This window comes from Halichoeres trimaculatus, unplaced genomic scaffold (genome assembly GCF_033239565.1).
Source record: "Halichoeres trimaculatus isolate MK-OKI-2021-1 unplaced genomic scaffold, fHalTri1.1 fHalTri1_scaffold_7, whole genome shotgun sequence".
Lineage (NCBI taxonomy): Eukaryota > Metazoa > Chordata > Actinopteri > Labriformes > Labridae > Halichoeres > Halichoeres trimaculatus.
Genome location: NW_027437185.1, coordinates 15,026,896 through 15,049,264, shown reverse-complemented (window position 1 = coordinate 15,049,264; position 22,369 = coordinate 15,026,896). Strand labels below are relative to the sequence as shown.

General features: G+C 39.8%; 5 protein-coding genes across 6 annotated transcripts in view; 2 read left to right on the top strand and 3 right to left on the bottom strand.

The window, feature by feature from the left end:
- The first annotated feature begins 3,974 nt into the window (after positions 1–3,974).
- On the top strand, positions 3,975–5,590 carry nkx2.5 (NK2 homeobox 5). Its single transcript, XM_074674645.1, has 2 exons — positions 3,975–4,344; positions 4,977–5,590. The coding sequence occupies exons 1-2, from the start codon at positions 3,975–3,977 to the stop codon at positions 5,588–5,590; spliced, it is 984 nt and encodes a 327-aa protein (XP_074530746.1).
- A 1,528-nt stretch (positions 5,591–7,118) lies between these two features.
- Positions 7,119–10,893, bottom strand: bnip1a (BCL2 interacting protein 1a). The gene is made up of 6 exons (XM_074673259.1): positions 10,772–10,893; positions 10,020–10,112; positions 9,844–9,935; positions 9,640–9,744; positions 9,318–9,436; positions 7,119–9,223 (listed from the first exon to the last, which is right to left on the bottom strand). Exons 1-6 carry the CDS (start codon positions 10,853–10,855, stop codon positions 9,027–9,029), a joined length of 690 nt encoding a protein of 229 aa, XP_074529360.1. The 5' UTR covers positions 10,856–10,893; the 3' UTR covers positions 7,119–9,026.
- Positions 10,894–11,273: 380 nt separating this feature from the next.
- atp6v0e1 (ATPase H+ transporting V0 subunit e1) lies at positions 11,274–13,859 on the bottom strand. Of its 2 annotated transcripts, none has more exons than XM_074674631.1 (4): positions 13,615–13,859; positions 13,041–13,088; positions 12,376–12,499; positions 11,274–12,201 (listed from the first exon to the last, which is right to left on the bottom strand). In XM_074674631.1, exons 1-3 carry the CDS (start codon positions 13,716–13,718, stop codon positions 12,406–12,408), a joined length of 246 nt encoding a protein of 81 aa, XP_074530732.1. In that variant the 5' UTR covers positions 13,719–13,859; the 3' UTR covers positions 11,274–12,201; positions 12,376–12,405. The 2 variants fall into 2 exon arrangements, with proteins under 2 accessions (XP_074530732.1, XP_074530731.1); XM_074674630.1 differs by having other exon boundaries at positions 11,275–12,204; positions 13,615–13,858.
- Positions 13,860–14,571: 712 nt separating this feature from the next.
- On the bottom strand, positions 14,572–19,353 carry rpl26 (ribosomal protein L26). The gene is made up of 4 exons (XM_074674629.1): positions 19,205–19,353; positions 18,335–18,506; positions 18,097–18,237; positions 14,572–14,737 (listed from the first exon to the last, which is right to left on the bottom strand). The coding sequence occupies exons 2-4, from the start codon at positions 18,500–18,502 to the stop codon at positions 14,609–14,611; spliced, it is 438 nt and encodes a 145-aa protein (XP_074530730.1). The 5' UTR covers positions 18,503–18,506; positions 19,205–19,353; the 3' UTR covers positions 14,572–14,608.
- Positions 19,354–19,864: 511 nt separating this feature from the next.
- ppp2r2ba (protein phosphatase 2, regulatory subunit B, beta a) overlaps positions 19,865–22,369 on the top strand; it is a 55,666-nt gene continuing 53,161 nt past the window's right edge. The window contains exon 1 of the mRNA XM_074674149.1: positions 19,865–20,368. Coding sequence (XP_074530250.1) covers positions 20,290–20,368 — 79 coding nt within the window. The 5' untranslated portion in view covers positions 19,865–20,289. The remainder of the gene's footprint in view (positions 20,369–22,369) is intronic.

Genomic DNA, 22,369 nt, shown 5'->3' with positions numbered 1-22,369 from the left:
TCTATAATATTTACACACCTACAAGTTCAGTCTACCATATTCTTTGCTGTAAAACCTTTAGTCATTTTTTCTGAGAGCATAACATACACTGTAAGTTGTCTACTGCACAATCCCTCACAAACTTATAGAATGTGTGTTGTAGTTATTAATAATCTAAATCAATGAAAAGAGAAGAACTTTCTGTAAATCTGTTTTGAAAAGCTGAAATATTTTATCTTGTGAGTTTCTTACGTTTCTAACTTCTTAAAACGATGAAACAAATCAAACAATTCCCTCCAGGGATCAGTAAGTAAACACTACTTGCAGCTCGTTACACTCGCTGATAAAAAAAAAAAAAAAAAAGCTTTTCATACACCTTTGTGATGGCCACTGAGTGATCTTACTGTCATTATTTTTGAAGCAAAGGCCACATCATCATCATCATCATCATCATCAGATGGTAATGTGAGCCAGTGGCTGGGTGCTCTTCAAATGTCCACATGGTGGGGGTGTAGCTCAGAGGGGAGTGCTGGGCACAGAAGCCACCGATTGCACAGCACACCTCATCAGTCAAAACTGGTGGAGTTACTAATTTATAATCAATAACACATTGGGGTCACAAAGCGCCATGCAGTCTGCTGTGTGATGACGGCAGTGTAAATCAGCTGAAGACCTGTGTTAGTTAAGCTAGTTTGTAGTTCATCATTGTTTGGGGGAATGACCTTTTTCAGTGTATAACTTGTGTTTTGAATAACTGTTCAGATTTAAAGGAGACTGGAGCTCTATGAGTGACAGTTAAGGAGACAGGGAGTCAACATTTCTACTGATAAAAGGAGACAGGTCCTATACTCTTTACTTGTTGACTTTCTTTATACTGAAACGTATACCTCATCAGCAGGTCAACTTGAATTACTTTTACTCTATTTATTTTATTCCAGTCCACCACCGCTGCTTTCCTTTTTCTTTCCACAATTCAAAAAAGTCATCAGCTACAGATTTTAATGTCTTAGAATATGGCAATTAAAGTTGTTTCAGAAGAAGAAAAAACAATCATATTTTGTTGATTTGGACAGCTGTTCTCAGGCAGTGCTGCGCATGAAAAAACTGTCTTAAATTTGTTGTCTTCTCAGGAAGTGTAAACCCAAGACTGGCTGAAACCTTTCTATCAAGAACTCCAATTGCACTCCCTTATGTCTTCTATACCTCAACAGATTTTAACATCATGTACTAACTCTGTGTGAACAGGGTTTTTTGAATAATCCCCAAACAGACCCAGCTGATCTGGGCTTCTTACTGGAGGCATCAGGAATTCTTTGACTTTTTAAAAGCTATTTTTCATGTTTAGAGTCCTCTTTGATATTTTATCCTTGTAGTTAACCTCTAAAGAATTAAAACAACCTTCCTGTGTTCATTTTCTACAATATTAATAGACTACTGAATTGTTTTGAATGGATGTAGATGAAACTCTTGACTCATTTGTCTTTATCTAGACTTGGTTGCAGTTTCTGTTGTTTATTTTACATGTGTCTGAATATTCAATTATATACATCTGTGGATGTATGTATGCTCGAGATAACATAATAAAACATTTGAAAAAACAAACATTTTTTCAACACTGTTCAGATGCATACCGAGAACACCAAATTATACTCACACATTTAAGCTTGAACATTTTCAGACACCTTTCTATTTTCTGCACTGACATGGAGCAGTGTTTTCTTTATGTAGTCAGGGTGAGTACTACCTCTTTACATAAGAGGGGAGAAAACCATTAAACTTTATAAAAAGATGATGATTTATAGTAATCAAGCTCAATTGATAGACCAATAGTAGTCAGGCGTCCTCAATTCGACACCAGGGTATTTTTAAAATGGATTACTTTAACAGTTAGTAACTGAGGGACATAGAGGTGTTTGACCAAGTCACCTTTTCCACCACAACATAATGACAAATAATGGGGTCGCATCAGGTCCTGTGGAGAAAGTGTAAAATGTGTGCTATGCCATTCTTCACCGGATTACATCCTAACGAGCCCATTACATCGCAATTAGTCCAAACACAAACAGTTAATGGATCTAAATCACCGAAAAGCCTCCAGGGCAGAGAATACCAGCCTGCTTCAGAGTGGCGTCAAGCGCCGACAGGAGCGTTCAGGGAAGAGACAACAATTTAATTTGGTCCCACACACACTCGCAAGCGCGCATCCAGACACACACCCTCAAAATACCTACTGGTTTGTGCAGCGGAAGTTTTTAAGCAACCTTATCGGACGCTTTATCTGAGTGTGAGATGTGCTGCAGAAAGACAGGTCAGAGGGGAGCGCGAGGCAGCTGCAGGACGGAGCATTAGGGATATGAAACACATGCCAGAGCCTGGCCTGTCATGTTCAATTTACAGTTTACTATCCGGCAGAAGCGAGGACGCATGTGAATGGAGAGTGCGCTTTATCAATCTATATAGCTTCTGAAATTTGACTTTCTCTTCGCAACCACAGCTGTTCGTTAAACTGTGGAGCAGAGCTGAAGAAATCAGTCACAACAAAAACTGTTCGTTCTTGTTCGTCCCTTCCCCCTCCCCTCCATGTTTACTTTATTTCGCGCAATTATTACAGCAAGGGTCGGGCCAGTGTTGACTCTCACTGCGCCCGAGACAGATTTTACGGCCATTCATCAGCTCGCGAGGCGCACAAATAGTCTTTAAAACTATAAACACCATCGCTGGGTCGGAGACAGGGGGACCCATTTAGCCCGTGGCTGTGCTAAACGCTGGAGATAAAACAAACGATAATACTGTCTGTCTCCTGTGACCGTCTCCACAAGCATTAATAGCAGGTTTAGTGCCAAGAAGAACGGGAAGAAACACGTGGAGGTTATGCGTCATTACGCATGGCTATAACTCAATTTCATTACGAAATAATTTTTCTTATGTTATTGTTTATCTATAAACAATAAGACTGTTTGTATGCTTGCTGTCATTATCTGAATTACTCATGAACGGAACGTGCACCTTGAGGTGATATGCGCAGCCTTTGCTTCATTTGTCAAAGTTGGAAAGTAACAAAAATGAAGAACATGAAATCTGTAAAATTGGTTTAATAGCTTAAAAAGTCTGGTGTCATATGTGACACGTCTTAAGGTTAACCTGGCCTGCAGCGTGGGTGGGACTGTGCGCGTGTAGCAGGTTTGTTGTCGTCTATTATCACATCCTGATAACGCAGACAGTGGCTCCAGAATCTCTTGGAGGCAGACAGCGGAGTGTGGCGCTGCTGGTTTCAGGTTCCGTGTTCAGGAACACAAACTGTTTCCCGTCGGACTCCTTGAACACATGCATGCCCACCATTAGCGCTAATTATGAGCTACACTGTAACATAAATAAAACAAGATAAACTCCTTTCTGTTCACGAAATGAATAAGAAAACTGGACTTCTTCTAAAGATTTCTCTGTTTACTTGAAAATGTACAGCCTAAATGCTGATGGAGTGGTTAAATTGCGTCGACGTTGTGCGTAATGGCTCCTAAAGTCGTATGTTTTCTGTTTGGTTTCATTTTCACGTGAAAAACTTTTAGCAGAGCCTTATAGGCAACCATACATTGACTTCTTACTCATCTTTTCCATCTAATAAGCCTTTAAGAACAACATGTTCTGTGCTAGTGTACTTTGGGTATATGTGCAGTGATTGAACGCATATAGACTTTACATACACCAGACATCCCTTCTTTACGTCACGAGATGGGAGTACCAAGTTGCTCCACATAGAGGGTCCCACTGGCTCCCCCCTCCTCCTCCTCCTCGTCCCCGTGAGGAGAGGGAGGCCAAGAAAAAAGTTTAGAGACAGAGTTGACATTCAAAATGCACACTTCACTCAAGATCAGTCCTCTCCACCAAACTGATACTTAAATCCAGTAAATATTACCAGGAAGGAGAGTGGCTTTGTTGATTCTTTTTGTTGCCTAAATGTGACAGGTTAATAGGGGACTTTTTTTAACTTCTTGGTCATGTTTCCCAGTCCCAGCACGTCAACTCCCTTCTCAGTAAAGGATATATTAAACCTGGAGCACAGTCATGACGCATTGGTGTCTTCTCTGGACGTCTCCTCTCGCATGGACTGCTGCACTGTGCCGACCTCTTCCTCATCCTCGTCCTCCTCTTCCTCCTGTATGCTGGCCCGTCTGAAGCAGGAGCCTCTCCGGGACATGTCGTCCTCCAACACCGCCGGCTCACTGTTTGGAGAAGACCTGCAGGAGCCCAGAGCCGGCAGAGGCAATGCTCTCAACTTTGCGAATGCCCTCTATGGGAAATCGCTCTATGAGATGGATCTGGTAAAGGATGGGAAATCTGACGCGTTTGAGGGGAAACGTCGAAAAGGTGAGATTACTCGAGGAAAAGTTTGATTGTGTAGGCCTCGATGCGCAGAGCGCGGCCCGCGGGCTCATAACAGTTGATGTGTGCAAAATGCACCAAATGCGTAAAGAAGAAGTGTAATATTGAGCAATAAGTCTGCATAAACTGAAAGCTGGCACATGTGGATCCTTCTTTTAGATACATAAAGGCCCAGTATGTGGTCAGAATTTTCCTTGTCTGCTATCTTGATCAAATAATCTTTAAATACAAGAGAAGAGCATGCCACGACAGTATAAACTGTATTAAATATCGTTAAGAAAAAAACATTATCTTGCTGTGACATAAATGTAAAATACATCTCTCATTTTCATTTAACGCTATGGCCCAAACTGAACACGTCAAATGAAAATGAGAGCCCCATTCAAATTAACCATATAGTTCACAAACCACAACACTGTACAGAGTCATGCATTTGCTACAGCCTAATTATTGTGTTGGACTAACTTTGGGGAAAACCTGTGTTGTTATTTTTGTTGATAAGAAATAAAAAGCTACAGGTTAAAGTTCAAATGTTGTACTCTTCAAATATTAATCTAATAAGATGTATAAACACATCAAATTAATGGATAAATCTGTTTCTTGTTTTCGGTATTCAGAGGAGTTCAGTCCTCCCATTGTCCCAGTAGAGGACATCAAACCGGAGGACCCGGACCGTCCGAAGCCCCGCAGACGCAGAAAGCCGCGCGTGCTCTTCTCGCAGGCGCAGGTGTACGAGCTCGAGCGCCGCTTCAAACAGCAGAGGTACCTGTCCGCTCCAGAGAGAGACCACCTCGCTGGAGTCCTCAAACTGACCCCCACACAGGTGAAGATCTGGTTTCAGAACCGGAGGTACAAGTGTAAGCGGCAGCGGCAGGACCAGAGCCTGGAGATGGTGTCACTCCCGCCGCCACGGAGGGTGTCAGTGCCCGTGCTGGTGCGGGACGGGAAGCCGTGTCTGGCGGCGGACACAGCGGCCTACAACCCCTCCTACAGCATGGGTCACATCAACCATTTCACCTACAACAACTACCCGGCCTTCAGTAACTACACAGGCCCCGGCTGCAACACAAACTATGCCTGTAATTATCCTGCAGCCACCATGCAAACTATGCAGGGCTCCAGCAGCGGCGGGAACTACATGAACTTTGGTGTGGGAGAGCTGAATAATGTCCAGAACTCTTTCTCCTCCAACACCGGAGTGTCCTCCTTACATGGCATCAGGACGTGGTGAAAATGTGAATTTTCTATTTTACGGGATTTTTACTAAATGCATGTATTTTTTAACGAGTCAATAATTTTCAGTTAGTGCAACTTCTCTTAGCTTTACTAAACTCGCTGTAAGTAATTTTTCAGTTTTGAAGTTCGGCACCAGTTTTTAACTGACAAACCTGGGTTTTTATTTATTCTAGTAAAAGTAGCATCATGTAACTTAAAATTTAAAGAAAAGCTGAAACCAGAGTTGTTGTTTTTTTTCTTTTTTTAGATTTTTGTCTGATTTTTTTTCCAATCTATAATACTCTCATTTTCAGACAATGCACTGGAAAGTAGTCAATGTCTTGTTCAAACCACAAAATTCAGCTTTTAGGTGTATAAAAAGTAGATTAAAATTAGTGAACGTTTTTCTTTTTCTAATACTATAATTTTGAGCATGGCTTGTAACCATTTACAAAGAGTGTTTTTTTTAATTATTATTAGTTGAATCTGTTTTGTTTCTTTCCAATCTTAAACCCCTTTTATAAAAATATACATGACTAAAAACAGCCAAACTAAATGATTTTACAATTCCAGCTAACTCCATTCACATTGTGTCACATAATGTTTGAGTCAGTTTTACTTTAGATCCAAGTCAGGAACTCAACATCTGTCCCACCAACATATGGTTCATGTCTGGTTAAAATGTTCAAGTGGCTATTAGGACGCTTCCTTCAATATGTTTCAACAGGGTGAAAAGGTTGTTAGGAGTTTACAAATTTTACAACCCGCTGTCATCCAAACATACACTCTGTGCATGGGTTTCAAGCTGGTGAGACAGAGATGGCTAGTGGCTGTAGCAAATGTTTAGAAATCACTGTGAGGCTAAAAAAAAAAAGTGCTTTTAATTCACTAAACTGAAAAGATTTGATTTTCAAGAACTGCACTGCATGTGTTAAAACTACTGAATCTGTGAAAAGCCATCAGAACAGACTTTTTCCAGTAGATATGAGAACATATTTAAGATGCTATTTGATTTCTTCTATATTCATGTATTTTATCAATATTTAATGTGGGTATTAAAGAAAAACTTTACAAGTTATGCCTCATATGAGAAATTGCAATGATGGATCCTCCTGGATTAAAACTGAAGGCAACACTGAGAATAAAAAGCTGAACAAAGATATCTTCATCTAAAGATTTCCAAACATGATCTGTAGAGAGTCTGGTTCCTGTGTTTAAGCTCTCAGATTGTAAACTCTCCTGGGACCCTGGTCTACTTGTCCAGATACAAACCCAAACACTTGATTGACACTATCACAGTGCTAAATGCAAGAATAGTCCAATTTGCTTGACAGAGAGCCAGAGGCCTGGTTGAAGTGTGTAGTTATATGAACAGACTGAGTCTAACCCACTGCCTCCACTTTACACGAGTAAGAGATGCTTAGACTTCTCTCAGGACTCTCCACACATGCTTCAGTGTCTTCCATCTCATCTCAAACCACATGCAAATGCACATTTAAGAAATCTGTAAAACATCAAGCCAGATGACTTTCAGTTTATTGATCATCAAACTGACAGGATTTACAGTAAGTTTCACAAAAACAGCAATGTCAGGTGATTCCAGAAAGGGGAGCAAGGTCATGTATCTCCTCTGGCCCCCCTCTCTTCTGAGGTGTTGAAAAGGCAACGTCAGATAACAACACCACACAAACCTAAAAATATCCCCCCTGACCCACCACCCTCACCGGATAGGGAGAGGGAAACAAGTCGGATTAATCTACTTTTCCGGGTCTTATCTGAAGAAAAGCAGGGATGCATGCTGCTCTATCTCTGCCAGCGTGATCGCTGCCACTGCTTCACCAAGCTTTCTGCTCGGCTGCAGACCAGAGCCCAGCTCAGAGGGGCAGAGATGAACAAGTGCGTGCAAACTTAGTGTGTTCGTCTTTGCGGAATACAACATAGAGGCAAGCTGAATTGCACATTTACAGTTATGGGCACAGCTTTGATTATTCAGCCAGTGAGACGCAAACTACATGATGTTGTTGATGAAAACCCAACCTTTGTTCCAATCTCAGAGAAAGTCATTACAAAGCAGTCATAAATCACACCTTCATTCAAGAGTACATGGTTATAAATAATAATATCACTTTAAGTTAAAAGGATTGTTTATGATTCAAACTTCATTATAAAGTGAAGAAAGTATGATGGAAAGTTTTATGACAAGCTTCCTAAAATGTGAACTGATCACATGATTTTAAAACACTCGGAAATCTGAATCTGCAGGGGAAGTAATGGAGATTGCAATGGCCTTAATCTAAGACAACCCTGATTAAAAGATGACCCCCCCCCCCATTCATTTTTGATAAACTCTGTTTTACTTAGTTTTTTTTCCTTTACAGTAATTAATTTCACTTAACAAACATGATAAAACAGAAATATTGAATGCAATGTATATAAAACCTTTACATTGAAAATCAAATTATATATGGAAACATATACGAAAAAACTCATGATAACAGTCTTTTTTTATACCATCGATATTAAATGACCTTAAGTTTGGGGATGGATGATGGTTCTGGTCATTGGAACGCTAATGATCTGTTTTTCTTGATGTTGCCTTGTTTTGTTCGTTAAACTCTGACACTCCATATTTCTTTCCTGGTTGAAAGCTGACTAATGTTTCTGAGAATCATTTGCTCAAAAGAAAAAAAAAGAACCATAATTCCACTTCAATTTTTGGTTAACTTGTCCTTCTTTCAGCAACTTCACTTTCATCTTTCATGTCTCCACCTCCCGACACTGCAGTCATGAGGAGTATATTCACTTAACAGATAAGATATAGTTTCTGTTGTAAAATGTACTGACATTTAATAGCTATGCCCCAAATTTAAAATGATCACATTGTTTTTTCTAGTAGAATAAGAGGGGGGGAAAGCATGTCTTATATTCTGGTCAACACGGTGAATTGGTTTAATCCATGAGTGCCAGCAAAAGCTTGTTGGGTTGGTCTGTATGAAACAAATTCCACTGCATTCTGTTCCCTTTGTTTGTCAAGAATCCCTTGATGTGAGCTTTACCATCTCCAGTACATGTTCAACACTTCCAGAAAAGGCTGAAGAAACTTGAAGCTATTTTGGAGATATCTGAGTACTACCTTCAGCTAAAGGAATGTAGGGAAAGGAAGGTGAAAATTGGTCATCCATCTTCTCTCTAAACTCATTGCATTTTCAGTAATGCACAGCATCACTTTAAGATAATCAACTGTTCTATTCATGTGAGCAATAAAAATCTTCATAATAAATTAAACACTGTTTCGAACTGTGAGTGCGTGGGAAATATTTCACCCTCAGTGGCTGTTCCAGTTCAGCAGCGTGAGCCATTCACATTCCTGTGAGCGGAGCTGTTTGAATCCTTAATCTAACTAATGAAAGCGCTGTCTGTGGAAAAGGGAGAGTCCTCAGAGGGTACCTGATCTACAGGAAGGGGAACAGTCTCTTCTTGAGGATGTAGAGGACGGTGGCGAGGAAGAGGGCAAGCGCCAGGAAGATGAGCAGTTTGTCGGTCAGTTCTCGGCGGTTGTACTTGGTGATGAGTTTCCTCCCCAGCTGGATGGTCCCTGTCATTGTCTTAAACTCATCATTGGTCTCTTGGACTGTCCTTGAAGAGGTTGCTTCAAACAAAAAGAAATGTGAAGTATGAAATATATGTCATGGTATACATACACTCGACAAATCGGCACATCACATGGTTTCTCCTTCACTCACCCAATGACGTCATGGTCTCCTCACTCTGCTGGACCTGCTGGGCCATCATCCGACTGATGCTCATGAGATTCTCTGTAATGTTACTGGTTGTCTGGGCGAGACCCTCTTTGGTCATTTTCCTGTAAACAGACGAAAACATGATAAAATACAAATCATCTTCAGGTAAATAAATGTGTGTCATGAAATATCACAGAAAGATGTAAACATGGTTTATGTTTGGAAAAGCAAAAAAAACAAGGAAACCATTTTTCAAAAGTGCTTGACATAAAGCTGATTCTTCAGTTAAACTCATGTATTTATATACAGCACACCGTCAGCTGACCTCTGCCTTGCAGCACTGTCTGTTCCATCAAGGAGAGCTTGTTTTTCCATGTTGTCGATGGATAGTTTGCTAACAAGGTTGGCTTTCCTCCAAACGGTTTGGTTACTGAAAAAGAATGAAGATTCATAAAACACAGACTACATAAATATGAGTCAGATATTATGTATAAAAGATGGATATAATGCTTAAGCCTAACAACATTACCTTAACATCTGTTTTCTGTGTCCCTCTACTTGGCTCATCAAAGCTTGCTTCTCTGACTCTTTGTCTTGCTCCATCGCCATCTGCTCTAAATCCTGTCAGAGAGACAAATAGGTTTGTGTAAGCTGCGAGCTTTCACATGCAGAAGTTGAAATATATCCACCGCAGTGTTTCTTTACCTGAATTCGCAGCCTCAGATTGTGAAAACTCTTCTTCACACCAGCATTCAGCTCTGTCAGCTTGGTTTGAGGACCTTCACACTCATTAATATCCTGGTGAGATACGAGGAGAAAGAAGGGATGAAAGCCAATAGTAATATGTTGCAACATTTCTGAAAGCAAAAACACTTGATTATACGATAAATGTTGATAATGAGATAGCAATAACCTCACTATTGGTAAGAAGTGTATCATATTATCAAGTGGCTACTGACAATGAACAAAACAAACAAAACAAACAAAAAACACAAAGAAGCTCTGTGGTCTTTGACTACTGAGTTTCTTTCCATTGCTGTTACATTTCATGTTATGTTCTAAAACTACGTTTGGTTCTTCTTATACAATATCTATACTTTGTTAACATGAGCTGCAACACATCTAACTTAAAAAATTGGTCCAGTGGTCAAGAAAAGACAGTTGACTAAATTGGAAAAGGAAACCGAAACAGGCTGCGGTGTTTTAGTGGCACGTCTACCAAAATACACCTCTCTGAACATACTTTGAGTTTAAGTCCACCCTTGGTTTATCACCGTTATGTCATGTCACAGGTGACGTTGGTCTCAGCTCAGTTTGACAACACTGCCAATACACCGGCTGACAACACACGTAGCATGAATGATATCAGGTAAAAACACCATTTTAATCAATGACAAGCTCAAAACACCAGCGTATTCACGCAGCAACAACTGCCATTGGTCAGGAAACATTCATACCTGAATGAGAGCTTTGATTTCCAGGTCATATTTGAGAATTTCTTGTTCACATATTCGGACGTGGACATCAGTAGCGGACGCCATATTATCAACGTAGTCGGCTTGAGCTACGGCAAGAGCGAAGCCCGTTCTGAGCTTCGCGTGTCGAGCTTGGAACGAAAACAAACCCGTGACGTAGGATTACAACTATCTAAGGCTATTTTAAAGAATAGAAACTATACATTTTTTTTTATCAACCGATCGTTAACATGTTGTTTTTATGCAGATTTAACAAGAACGAAACATACATCCAGATATTTTAACGGCAAGACAAAGGAGCATTTCGCATCATCAGTAGCAGTCGTTAGAAGAAAATACAAATTACTATAAAGATAAATTAATATTGAGCATTAGTTAGGCTTACCATTAATTCAAATTGAATCAATCTTTTTGCTTTATTATTTTATTTCACCAGGACAACATTACTGACATTCAAAATCTGTTTTACAAGAGTGTCCTGGCCAAGATCAGCAGTAGCACATTTCAATAAAGTTACAATAAACAACACAAAATTTTAAAATTTGTCAACATATTCTCGATCACATGGCACAAAGTCACAAGTCAAACAATCTAAAGCTGAAGCTTCTCCCTCCACTACCTTAAGTCTGCTTTAAAAAACATTTAAACTCAAACTCAAATCCTTCTGCAACAAATTCTGGGTTTTCAGGAGCAGAGCATCCATAACAATTTTTTTTCCTGTTTCAAGGAATACTCGGGGAACTGAGAGCAAAAAAACGGGTTCCAGAAAGAAGACTTTATTCTGGCATTTCTCAAATAAATTAAATTACATAAATGAGAAGAAAGTAAGTTAAGAATCTCCATGTCTTGGTTCAGTCTACAGGTTGCCAGTGCAGAACAGCTAACACGAGCATGCAGGGAGCTGTGATGAGCTTTGTAATGAACCCCAGAGCCCCATGGTAAGCAGTATACACTCTAGTGGATGAAGGCTCTGAGATGAAGCAAGTAAATATAAAACATCACCGTAATAGAAACGTAAAGGACAAATAGAGTTCATTTTTATTTTATTAATCCACAATAACTGAATGGATTACATCCATTACTTATATTATCAGACAAAGAAGGATCACATTTAACACACTTTACATAAACTACTTAAGGGAGGGGCCATTTATAACAACAGTGGTAAACACAAAATATATTAAATATTAACCAAACAACACCAAGAAACAGCTGCTTTAATTTTAAGTAAAGCATATTCAGTGAGATGTCTCAGAGGTCCCTTGGGAACTGTGTTTTCATTACCAGATAACAGTGTGGGATCACTCAGTAATCACATAAGGGTCTGAGTCAAAGGCAGTTTTGGAAGGAATGATCTCTGCGTGGCATGAGGAGCAAACATCCATTGGTATTCAGCTGCGGCAGGTCTTTCTCTGCTGACAGAAATTATAATAAATTACATTTTAGAGGAGATAAGCACAAATTACACAAGCTGTATGAAAGAAAAAACATTTGATCCATGTGGAAAACAATCATCCAACTTCACATGAAATGTATATTCACTACTTGTATTTTACAGTAGTGCATTTTGAGAAGCATGGGTTTACCTGCATGGTCAGGCATCCTGGGTGGGCACTTTAAGGCCAGTGATAGTTCAGGTACCAGATTGTATCAGTTGACAGAGCAGGTCCAAACAGTGGGTTCAGCTGAGCCAGGATAGCTATCAACCAACTGATTGACAGAAACGACAGTTTAATCAGGTGTAGGGACTAAAATCATCACTTTATCATGATATTTGTAATAGGAGACACTTATTCAAATTTAATAAAAACTTAATTCTAAAATTACTACATAACAATGCAGGGGAAATTTACACAGCTTCACTCAGCTGCTGCACTACCCTTCTCTATTACCAGTCCTACATGCAACATGACACTATATGCTAACCAGCACTTCATTGTGGATTAAATAATTTATCACAACAAAAAATACTGTGTAAAATACTACTAGCTGCATTAAAAAAACTTGTGGTCACAAGAACAAAAAGTTTAAAGTTAAATTGAGGAGCAAAATTAGTTTTATTGTTTACAAAATACATCATGAGTGGTGGTGGAAAATAAATAAATAAATAAAAAAGACAGTAAATGAAAACCTTTTTATTGTGGATACCCAGTGTTCCATACTAAGCTATTTTTGGTTTAAGTTTTATCTGAATGAAACACCACAACATACGCTTGTGGAAATCCTGATACTTTTTGAGATTAATACTTACAACAAGTAGCAGCAGACAGCAGTCAGCACCAGCATTGTGACTATCACTCTGTGGGAAAAAAGCACATATATTAAGTTGTTTACTGGAGTGTAAACATGGACTTAAATTAGATCACTGGCAACTGTTGAACACACAGTATGATCTCGTGATGAGGGTGACAAACAGGGAAATAAAGGAAGTTGCACTGAGCAGTTTTTCCACAGATGGAATGTATTTACTGTCGAGTTCATATCTGAAAATAAAATCATTATTCAATGCAGAAATATTGTAGAGAGATGTTAGTAAACGCAGTATAACGTATCTCGGATAAGGGTCTGAATGACATAAGATCAAGAGCTGTCAAATTAGCTTTATTGGCTAACACCAAACTTATACAAACTACCTCTCTAAGTTTGACCTCGTGGTTGTAATACTTTTCAGTGATCAAATGACGGTATTAATAATTGTCTACCAAGATTTAACAAACTTTTCGGCTTCTTGTATCATACGACAGTCACGGGACATCACATATAACAACTTTTCAAAGCTAGCTCTTCGTAGCCAGGTGAAGCTAAGTTGAAGCTAACAAACTCACCCTCTGTTCGGTCCTTTGGGGATGAACCAGGGCACTACTCCTCCAATTATTCCCCAAAACAGAGTCATCACAGACATGGCGATCACAAAACTGAGCTCCGCCATGGTGTTGTGTTTTTTATGCCGAGGATGTCCCTGAAGTAGAAACTTTTGCCTTAAAACTTCGGAACAGTCCAGCTGCGAGAGGAGCAACAGGCGACGGAGGAAAAGTAGCCCGTATCACATGACCATCCACACGGAGGGGGAGGACCTAAACTCACTGATACTACCCATCTGCACAGAGGCCTACACTTCATGTGCACACTCGTCAAGTCTTGGCGATATCTAACCATGTCAATATATCTCTACAAATATTCTTGTAAAGGTATTAAGGTCATTAAATCTAATAACATCTTACAAAAAAAAATGTGTACATGGAAAAGTCACTTCTGGTCTACGGGTTGATTTAGCAGTATAACCAAAATAACCAAAACTAACCTGTTGTCGAGAATATTTTACAAGACTATGATCAAAATTTGCCAAATACAGATTTTTGGATTTTTTCATCTGACTTCAAGGCTGTCACAGCATTACAGTATTTTATATGCCCCAGTGTATTCTGGCAAATAAACCATCTTGCCAGCTCACAATCAATTCCTCTTTAACTTAGGACATCATTAGGAACATGCTTTCCAAATGAACCCTGTATATGGATACTGATAAACTTTGCAAAATTTAACAGCATCTATTAGCATCCAAAACATGTTTACCTGGAGGGCAGAATTCTGCCAGCAAAAATACAAAAATGAAAACACAGGTTCCCAAGTAAATCAAATTTTCACCCAAAACACTTCATGTGGGCATATAAGCTAGAAAGACATAAAGCAGTGTATTTTCTGACTATTTCAACAAATATTTTTGTGTCGATTCAATATCAAAAGTAAGTTCTCAACTAAAAGATGAGACAGACAAATGATAGTCCATTTATACAGTTTATTGATAGCAAAAGATCATTTTCACTCCTGCATCTTCTCGATGGTCTCCTCCTTGTATTTGCCCTTCTCCTTTCCATCGGCGCGAGACTTGGCCTTGCGCTCCAGGATCTTCTTGCGGTCCTTGTCCAGCTTTAGCCTTGTGATGACCACCTGAGAATACAAATATGAATGAGTCAAAATTCAAGTCATGGGCCCTTTTAGTGCCAGTGGTCTCAATTATTGAAAAATAGGAGAATACTAGAAAACATTCTGTTGACATTACAACTCCTGACATACAGGATTTCAGGCATGTTCGCATCACACTGAGCCCAGCCTGAATACTGTACATTGTTTTCAAAGGCATAGCATGTGTAAAATATTTGGTACAAAGAGTTAATAAAATCATTGTGCCACCATAATAAACCTGTGGGCGATGCAGGGGCCGTTTACAACAATTTTAAAGCTAAATGCTAAAGCATTGTTGTGTGTTCAGCCCCTCATTTACACAGAAACAGATTTTGTCTGACCAAAAATGGAAACTTCTGAAAACAGCCCCCAGAGTGAAATTTTTCTAGAAGTCGCTTCTGGACAAGACAGCTACAGACCCACCTACAGGCCTAGTATGCTTACTACAGTTTTTTCAGTCACTCAGATCTTTTTCACCGCGTTTTTGTAGGGTGAAACATTGTGTAAACAGGGCCTCATACACCTACAAAGAAGGAAGCAGTAAATCATCCCTGCCATATAGAGGACGCAGGAGCCAGTTCTTTTGAATTCAAACCCTGATCTGTGCAAATACATGGATCTGTTCCTTCAAATACTGTTACATTGCCATGTTCTAATTTCTGAAAAAGGACCTCCAATTGAATGAGAAGCTCTGTTCAAATGATCAGAGGTCATCTTCACTTCACATAAGCCTGAAAGCGAGATTGGGGTGTAAGTGTTCATTAGTCACATCTGTCAGCATATTAATAGTTCACATGGATGAGGAAACACTACCTGAAATAAGTTTCAGACGCAACAAATCTGACAGGTGTACCAAACTACTTAACACAAACATATTCAGGTTGAATTCAGGCTTTTTCACAATTCAAATGGGATAAAAGGAAATGGTTTTAAAGACAAATTTCTGTCTGTCATGGCAGAAGGGGTCATCAACTAACAGCTGAAGGGAATTTAGTCATTTTATATTAATCAATGTTAGTTTTTTTTTAACTCTTTCGTTTAAAGGCTTTATCAAATCACACGACAGGTAATGGATCTCAGACTTTCAGACCACATTTTCATGTGGGTGTGAGCATCAACTCTAACAACACAATAACTTCATGTGGCTCATACAATACTAAACATTTCACTTTGAACTTTCTGATCTTTGAATTTTCCAAATTACGACAGCAGAGGCAGCTACTACTTTGGTATCATTTATCATTGCAACATGAGTTTTGCTTTTCTTCTGCCCACACATTGTATTCCCCCTGTCCTCAGACTTTGCTTGGACAAAAACACAAGTCTAATTTTAATTAAATCTATAACAGTGCTATTTGCACACTATTGGAGGGATTGTTCTCATATGGATTACTGGATTACTAAACAGAGTGTTAGAGTAGATTTTACAGCAACTGATAACTACCAGTACCGACCCTGAAGGTTTATATAAGACTTATTACAAGTGTTTAGTATTAAACCACAGAAACACTTAATATATTGTGTACGGCAAAGAAACATGGCTTTCAGCTTCAAAAGGAAAAGAAGCTCATTGCCACCTTTACCTTGGCATTGCAATCCTGAGCAAAACAAACTAAATTACTTTCACTCTGTATTCCTAAGATAAAATAATCATTTTGTGATCTAACAGTCGAAATGACTGAACATAACATAGGTAAGTGCTGCTCTCCAACTATTATCTACATTACAGAGTACTCTGCAAGGTCAGCCACTCAACATCTGATGCACAACAAAATAATATTCCCCTGGGACTTCAGCAACAAAACAGAAGTAGTAAGTGCAGAGCTTAGCAAACAGCTTCTCCAAGGATAACTCAGTGTTAACTGGAGCTGGGTGATCTAGCCTCACAAGTGAATCTTATTCAAAGGAAATATGCTAATAAAAAAAAAAAACATTTATGATGGTAAAGACAATGATTTCAGCTTGCAGGCCAGACCATTTATTACTATCATTTAATAAGGCAGGCATTCTCCTTGAAAGCATTTATTTTTGTTTAAATCTACACGACTGTCACCTATGGATTACAAAAACTAATTGTTTCTCAATTTTTTTTTACTGGTCATTTTAAAAAATGTGTCACAGCTTGTAGCATGGGAAACAACTTCTGAAACAATATTTGAGTATTGTGTTGATTTTTAAAGACAGATTTGTAAATGTTTCAATAAAATTTCTTCTGTTTAATGTGAAGCTAGTTGGTGCCTGAATTGCATCCATGTTTTCCAAGGCTGATTTAGATAACACTAAACCTTTACAGAGAGACAAGACTCATTTGTTATTTCTCAAAAAAAAAAAAAAGAAAAAAAAAAAAGACCAGTATGAAAAGTCCTCCTAGGTAGCTAAACAAGGTGCATCTGGAAAACTGTATAAATGTTGTGACTGCTGCATGAATGCATTTTTTGGCAGCTGACAACCCCCACCTTTATCAAACCTATGATGCAATAAATAACTCATTACTATGAATGACAACAGAGATTTACTATTGGTTAAATTGTCAGTTTTCTGTAGACTCCAACAAAACTGGCTGAATATTTTAAAACGTCACTTTTTTTGCATTTGCTGATGGGGTCTTTCATAATGAAGTAACTCCAGTAGCATAACATGAAGAGACTTTAGTTGCACGGCTTTGTCTGTGATAATGTCTTCTTTCTCCTGACACTACATTCAGCTGTGTTTTCAACAACTCCACAATGATTTAGAACATTATGGTCACAGCTTTGACCACAAGTCACAGCCACCACCTGCTTCTTTAAACCGTCATTGGTTTAAGAAAAGAAAGTCTTGAGATAAAACACAACCTCAATAGATATGCTTTAACTTGCAAGTATCAAGTCAAGCCATCTCAGCACAAATCAAACACTTAAGCCCCAGAGGGGCACAAAGAGAATCAGTGAAAGTGAGCACACCCAAGCACTGTGTTGGTTATCAACAGACATTTAACTTATAGTAGAAACTAAGTTTACCTGATGACTGAGCAACTGTTGGTGAGACACTATACACATTAGCAACAGGTCTGACATAAGGAGGCAGCTTTGGTCAGTGCGCCTGTAGAGTTGGGGAACTAACTAGGGGAAACTATGGGGTGTCAAAGTTAGTTTTGTCTCTAAATTTTTAAATCTCAACATGACACTTAACCACAGTATGATACGAAACAGCTCTTGTATCTAAGGGTATGAGATTCACTTTCACACCATGCTTTTAAAACTGTAGACAAAATGCATTGACTTAGGTGAGGTTCCATTTCCATTTCCACAAAACTATGAATAACCATGGAGTCAGTGACTGAAGAACTTCAAAGAGTGTCTCACCTTGCTGGGGTGGATACCGACATGGACTGTGGTTCCATTGGCCTTCTCTCTCTGCACACGCTCGATGTAGATGACATACTTCTTCCTGTAGACCTGCACCACTTTGCCAATCTGCTGGCCTTTGTAGTGTCCACGGACCACCTGTTTGAAAACGGCAACAAACATGTTGATCCAAAGTAACTTTTAGATTGTATACCTGTTATGAAGAACTGTGGACAGGCAGAGCAAACTTATGTACCTGGACTTCGTCATCTTTGCGGATGGGCATGGACCTCACATTGTACTTCTGCCTGAGCTCCTTGGACAGAGGGGAAGACATGATCTTCCTCCTGATGTGTGAGGGGGCATTGAAATGCCTCTTACGGTTCTTGCGGCGGGAGGATGTGACAAATGGATTCAGCTTCATGATGCTAAAAACACAAGACACGTGAAGATTAGCAATCTGCTGGGATCGTTCATGTAAAAAAACAGGAAAGCTATGGTTGATTAACGCTTTACATACAGCAACACAGTACTTTACGGCTCAAGAAGAAGCAGTCCTCAGATATGCCAGCTAATGCATGCTAGTCACTGGTAACAACACAAGTTTGTATACATCTATTGAGTATCACATTATAACCTCTGTGGATCCACTATCCAAACGGCAAAAGAACGCTGCTTTAATACCAACAATAGTAAGCTGCAGCAGCCCAGATATAGCATTTTTTTGAAGCCATGTTAGCCGCAGGATGCTACCGTGTTAGCATAGCATATCACAGTTCGAAGCGGTAACACTCCCTAGTAAAGAAAACAACATGTTCATAGGACCAATTGAGTCATGAAAAACACAATCTAACAAATGACCGACAACAGAAGCACACTCCATGCCACGAACACCCAAAGTTAGTCTCATTCAGTCGCGACATGCGGATACCGACGACGCTAACAGGAGGACCATATACAGGGACATTTTGATCAGTCATCTGTGATCAACATAGGTTTAATATTCACCATTTTTTGCTTGTTACAATGTTTTGGAAATGTATTGACTGTCATCTGGGTATGTATTGGCAATTAAGGAAGGATGGATGTTGATAACTTCAGTGATATTTTCCGTCAGAATTCTTACCCTGCCGTTTGCTCCTCTATGGCCGGCGGAAAAGAGACTTGAGAACTACTTCCGCTGGCATTAGTTCACAGCCAAGTCTCGCGAGATGTCAATGTAAAATTGTCAAAAACATAAAATTAACTATCTTTATTACGTATACAGACAAGAGGGCGCTTTCTGCAGACTAAATAGAATTTTTCAGAAAACAAGGACGTGTTTTAATAGTTAATTAACCCAGAGTGGAGCAATTTATGCTTTGTTCGGCTTGTGTTCACAATTTCCTACAATTTTATCTTGTCAGTTAACATGATTTTCGTGCCCACTTCGAAGAAAAATTATCACTGGCAGCGTGTCATATATCTTCTTTTAATTTTGTTTTATTTGAGAGCTTGTTTGTTGTTCTAACAAAATATTACCACACGATGGCGCCAAACTCAATTGATCAATGACTTCGTGAGTAGTTTGAAGCAAGTTTTTTTTGTCTATGATTCATTGAGTTTTGTGCTCCTTTTCTGTACGTTGCAGTAAAATATCTGTAACCTAAAATTTAATCCTAGCAATACAAGTATGTGACCCATGTTTTAGGCCTTAGGCAGAGTAAGATGATAGCAACATCAAACAGAAATTTTGAGGGTTTAATCGACAGCACCATTTTTTTTGTCACCACATTTAGATAATTTCCAACTACCTAACAAGCCCGCTCATGGGGGTGAGAGGTTAGATGTTTACATCGGAAGACCACACATTCACCGACCTCCCATCTGAGAGGACGGAGGAGGCGACCCCCTGTCCTGCTCTCACTCACTCACACACACACGAAGTGGACTACCGACACGGAAGCGAAGGCAGCGCTGACACCGTGCGCTGTTTGCTCCCCGGGCGGCACGCAGTTTCACCGGAGCCCACAGCCTGTCTGCCCGCCCGCCCGCCTGCGCTGTCTGCCTGCGAGAAGTGATGCTGTCATAGCCCCCTGCGCCGCGGACAGAGAGCCCCTCTCCCCTCCCGCACTCCCCTGGTTCCTCTCTGGCTGACTGTCGCGGCGGCAGTGCGGATGTGGAGCCCGCAACGCAGCGCTCTTCAGCCGTTGGCAAGCATCGGAGGAGAAGATGAAATGTTTTTCCCGTTATCTGCCGTACCTCTTCCGCCCTCCGAGCACCATCCTGTCCTCCACTTGCCACACAGAAGGTAGGGTGGGACGCCGAGGGGCTGTCGGTTGCTTACTTTTAGTGTGTGACATGAATGTTTGGCTGCTCTTTTGCCCCTGGCACATGCAATTATCATGTGTGCAGAAGTTAGATTGTATAGTTGTGGAGCTGCTAACGCTGCAGATTTGTCACCATGCATGAAGTTGTTGGAGCCATTAACAAATTTGTATGAGTGGTAGAGATAAGTGCTGACTTGAGATGTTGATGTTGTGTGGCTCTCTTGTGTTAAGAGTGGCACCCGTTATATGACTGCCTGATGCCACACACAGGCCTACATGCCAAGAGAGACATCAGTTTGTGGAGTTGTATGACATGTGTCTTACATTGCTCCTTTATTCATTTATTCCACCCTGTCACGCTTTGCTTGTATAACAATAGACAGCACGGATGCCAGTAAGAGACAATTTCAGCTGGAATATATTTAACTCAAAGGATTGGGTTAACCCTTAGTGTCAAAACCTTGACCATGTACTCCTTGCATACACTCAGATTTTTTCTCATAGTTTTGCTGAGTTAAAATGTTGGATAGACCTCAGCCATGATGGCATGAAGTCAATTAATAGAGGCATCTCGATACATCCTGGTCATTGTGCTGTCTGACAGGGGCGGCCTGAGAGGGTCTGAGTGTTTGTATAACCAGCCATTTACTGGGTCATAATGTGGAGACTGAGCCACTGCATTATTTAGCTTTGCATGGTTGCCCTCCTTCCTGTGCGCGCTCTGCCCTCAGCCCTCTGGCACAGGAAGGAAGATGGTGTGGTACGGTGTACAGTGAGTAGACTGTGTGAGGGTCAGACACAGGGCCTGTAGAGCTGACCTATATACACTTTATATTGAGGGAGTATGAAGACAGACCTGAATGGGATATACATACACTGCATGTCAGCTCCCACACACACTCACTCAAACACTCACTCACTGATGTATTCTTCTGCTTCATCACACCCATTAACTTTCCCTTTTACAAACTTTCGCTCAGTTCTTCACTGACCCTCTGAGAAACCCTGAATAGCAATTCAAAGTACAACAGAAATTCTCTCAATTTGCAGGATTACTCTGGGCTTCAAGGTTTGCTTTTATATCTCAGCTAAATCCTGATCAAACAATCCAGAGGCTAACAAGAAGACAAAAAAGAAAAAAATACCCAGTAAGAATGGCATTAAACAATCATCTTTGGAAAATTCTCATTATAAATGACTGATAAATGAACGCATGACTCATTAAGTGTTCGACAACAGTGAAATGTGGCATAGAGAGTATGGGTGAAGTGAATATCTGGGGGGGGGGATGTGAATTTTTTATTTCAAGGTTTACTAGTCTTGTGTTTGGAAGTGCAGCCAACAAAGTGTGACAAAGATATTAGGATAAAATCTTTTGAAATTCTTGTCATGGTAAAAGATGTTGTATTGTGCTTGTCGGTGTTAAACACTGTGACTTGGAGTGTGTTATTTGGGACAAATTTTCATTAAGTCTTATCAACAAAACAAGACAGTTTTCTCTTGAAGTAGCTTCAGTTTTATCTCTGCAATGAAGTGAGAAGGAAAGTTTAGGAAAAAGTGAGATATTAAGCAGTGTGTCCTTGTACAAATTCTTCTGTATTTACTAGACATGCACCAATCAATCGGTCGGCCCTTTCTTGGTGCGGATTTCCTTAATTTTGGGGGATTGGTGATCAGCCTATTCTTACACATGAAACTGATCTTATATACCTCCGAGAAGGTCTGACAGCAAGCCTTTGTCGCTTTTTGCTCTGAGACCTAAAACTCAGGACACTTTATTGGTTGTTTAAGATTAAACATAAAGGTGTTATTGTTGCAAAGGTATTGTTCAATTATTTCCAATAAAATAAGACTGAAACATTGAAGGTATATGCTGTCAGTTATAAAAGATCAAAAAATAAAAATTGGTATCAGCCCAAATCAATATTGGCAGGTCAGGCTTTTTAAAGATCGGTGGTGGGACAGAAAATTGTGATCGGTGC

Coding starts and splice junctions, on each gene's coding strand:
- nkx2.5 (XM_074674645.1), top strand. CDS start 3,975: ATGTTTCCCAGTCCCAGCACGTCAACTCCCTTCTCAGTAAAGGATATA. Junction 4,345..4,976: donor TGAGGGGAAACGTCGAAAAG/GTGAGATTACTC, acceptor TTCGGTATTCAG/AGGAGTTCAGTCCTCCCATT.
- bnip1a (XM_074673259.1), bottom strand. CDS start 10,855: ATGGCGTCCGCTACTGATGTCCACGTCCGAATATGTGAACAAGAAATT. Junction 9,936..10,019: donor ATCTGAGGCTGCGAATTCAG/GTAAAGAAACAC, acceptor TCTCTCTGACAG/GATTTAGAGCAGATGGCGAT. Junction 9,224..9,317: donor GGAGACCATGACGTCATTGG/GTGAGTGAAGGA, acceptor TTTTGTTTGAAG/CAACCTCTTCAAGGACAGTC.
- atp6v0e1 (XM_074674631.1), bottom strand. CDS start 13,718: ATGGCGGAGCTCAGTTTTGTGATCGCCATGTCTGTGATGACTCTGTTT. Junction 13,089..13,614: donor CCCAAAGGACCGAACAGAGG/GTGAGTTTGTTA, acceptor TTTTTCCCACAG/AGTGATAGTCACAATGCTGG. Junction 12,500..13,040: donor GCTGTCTGCTGCTACTTGTT/GTAAGTATTAAT, acceptor TCTGTCAATCAG/TTGGTTGATAGCTATCCTGG.
- rpl26 (XM_074674629.1), bottom strand. CDS start 18,502: ATGAAGCTGAATCCATTTGTCACATCCTCCCGCCGCAAGAACCGTAAG. Junction 18,238..18,334: donor GCAAAGATGACGAAGTCCAG/GTACATAAGTTT, acceptor GTTTTCAAACAG/GTGGTCCGTGGACACTACAA. Junction 14,738..18,096: donor TCGGTATCCACCCCAGCAAG/GTGAGACACTCT, acceptor TTGTATTCTCAG/GTGGTCATCACAAGGCTAAA.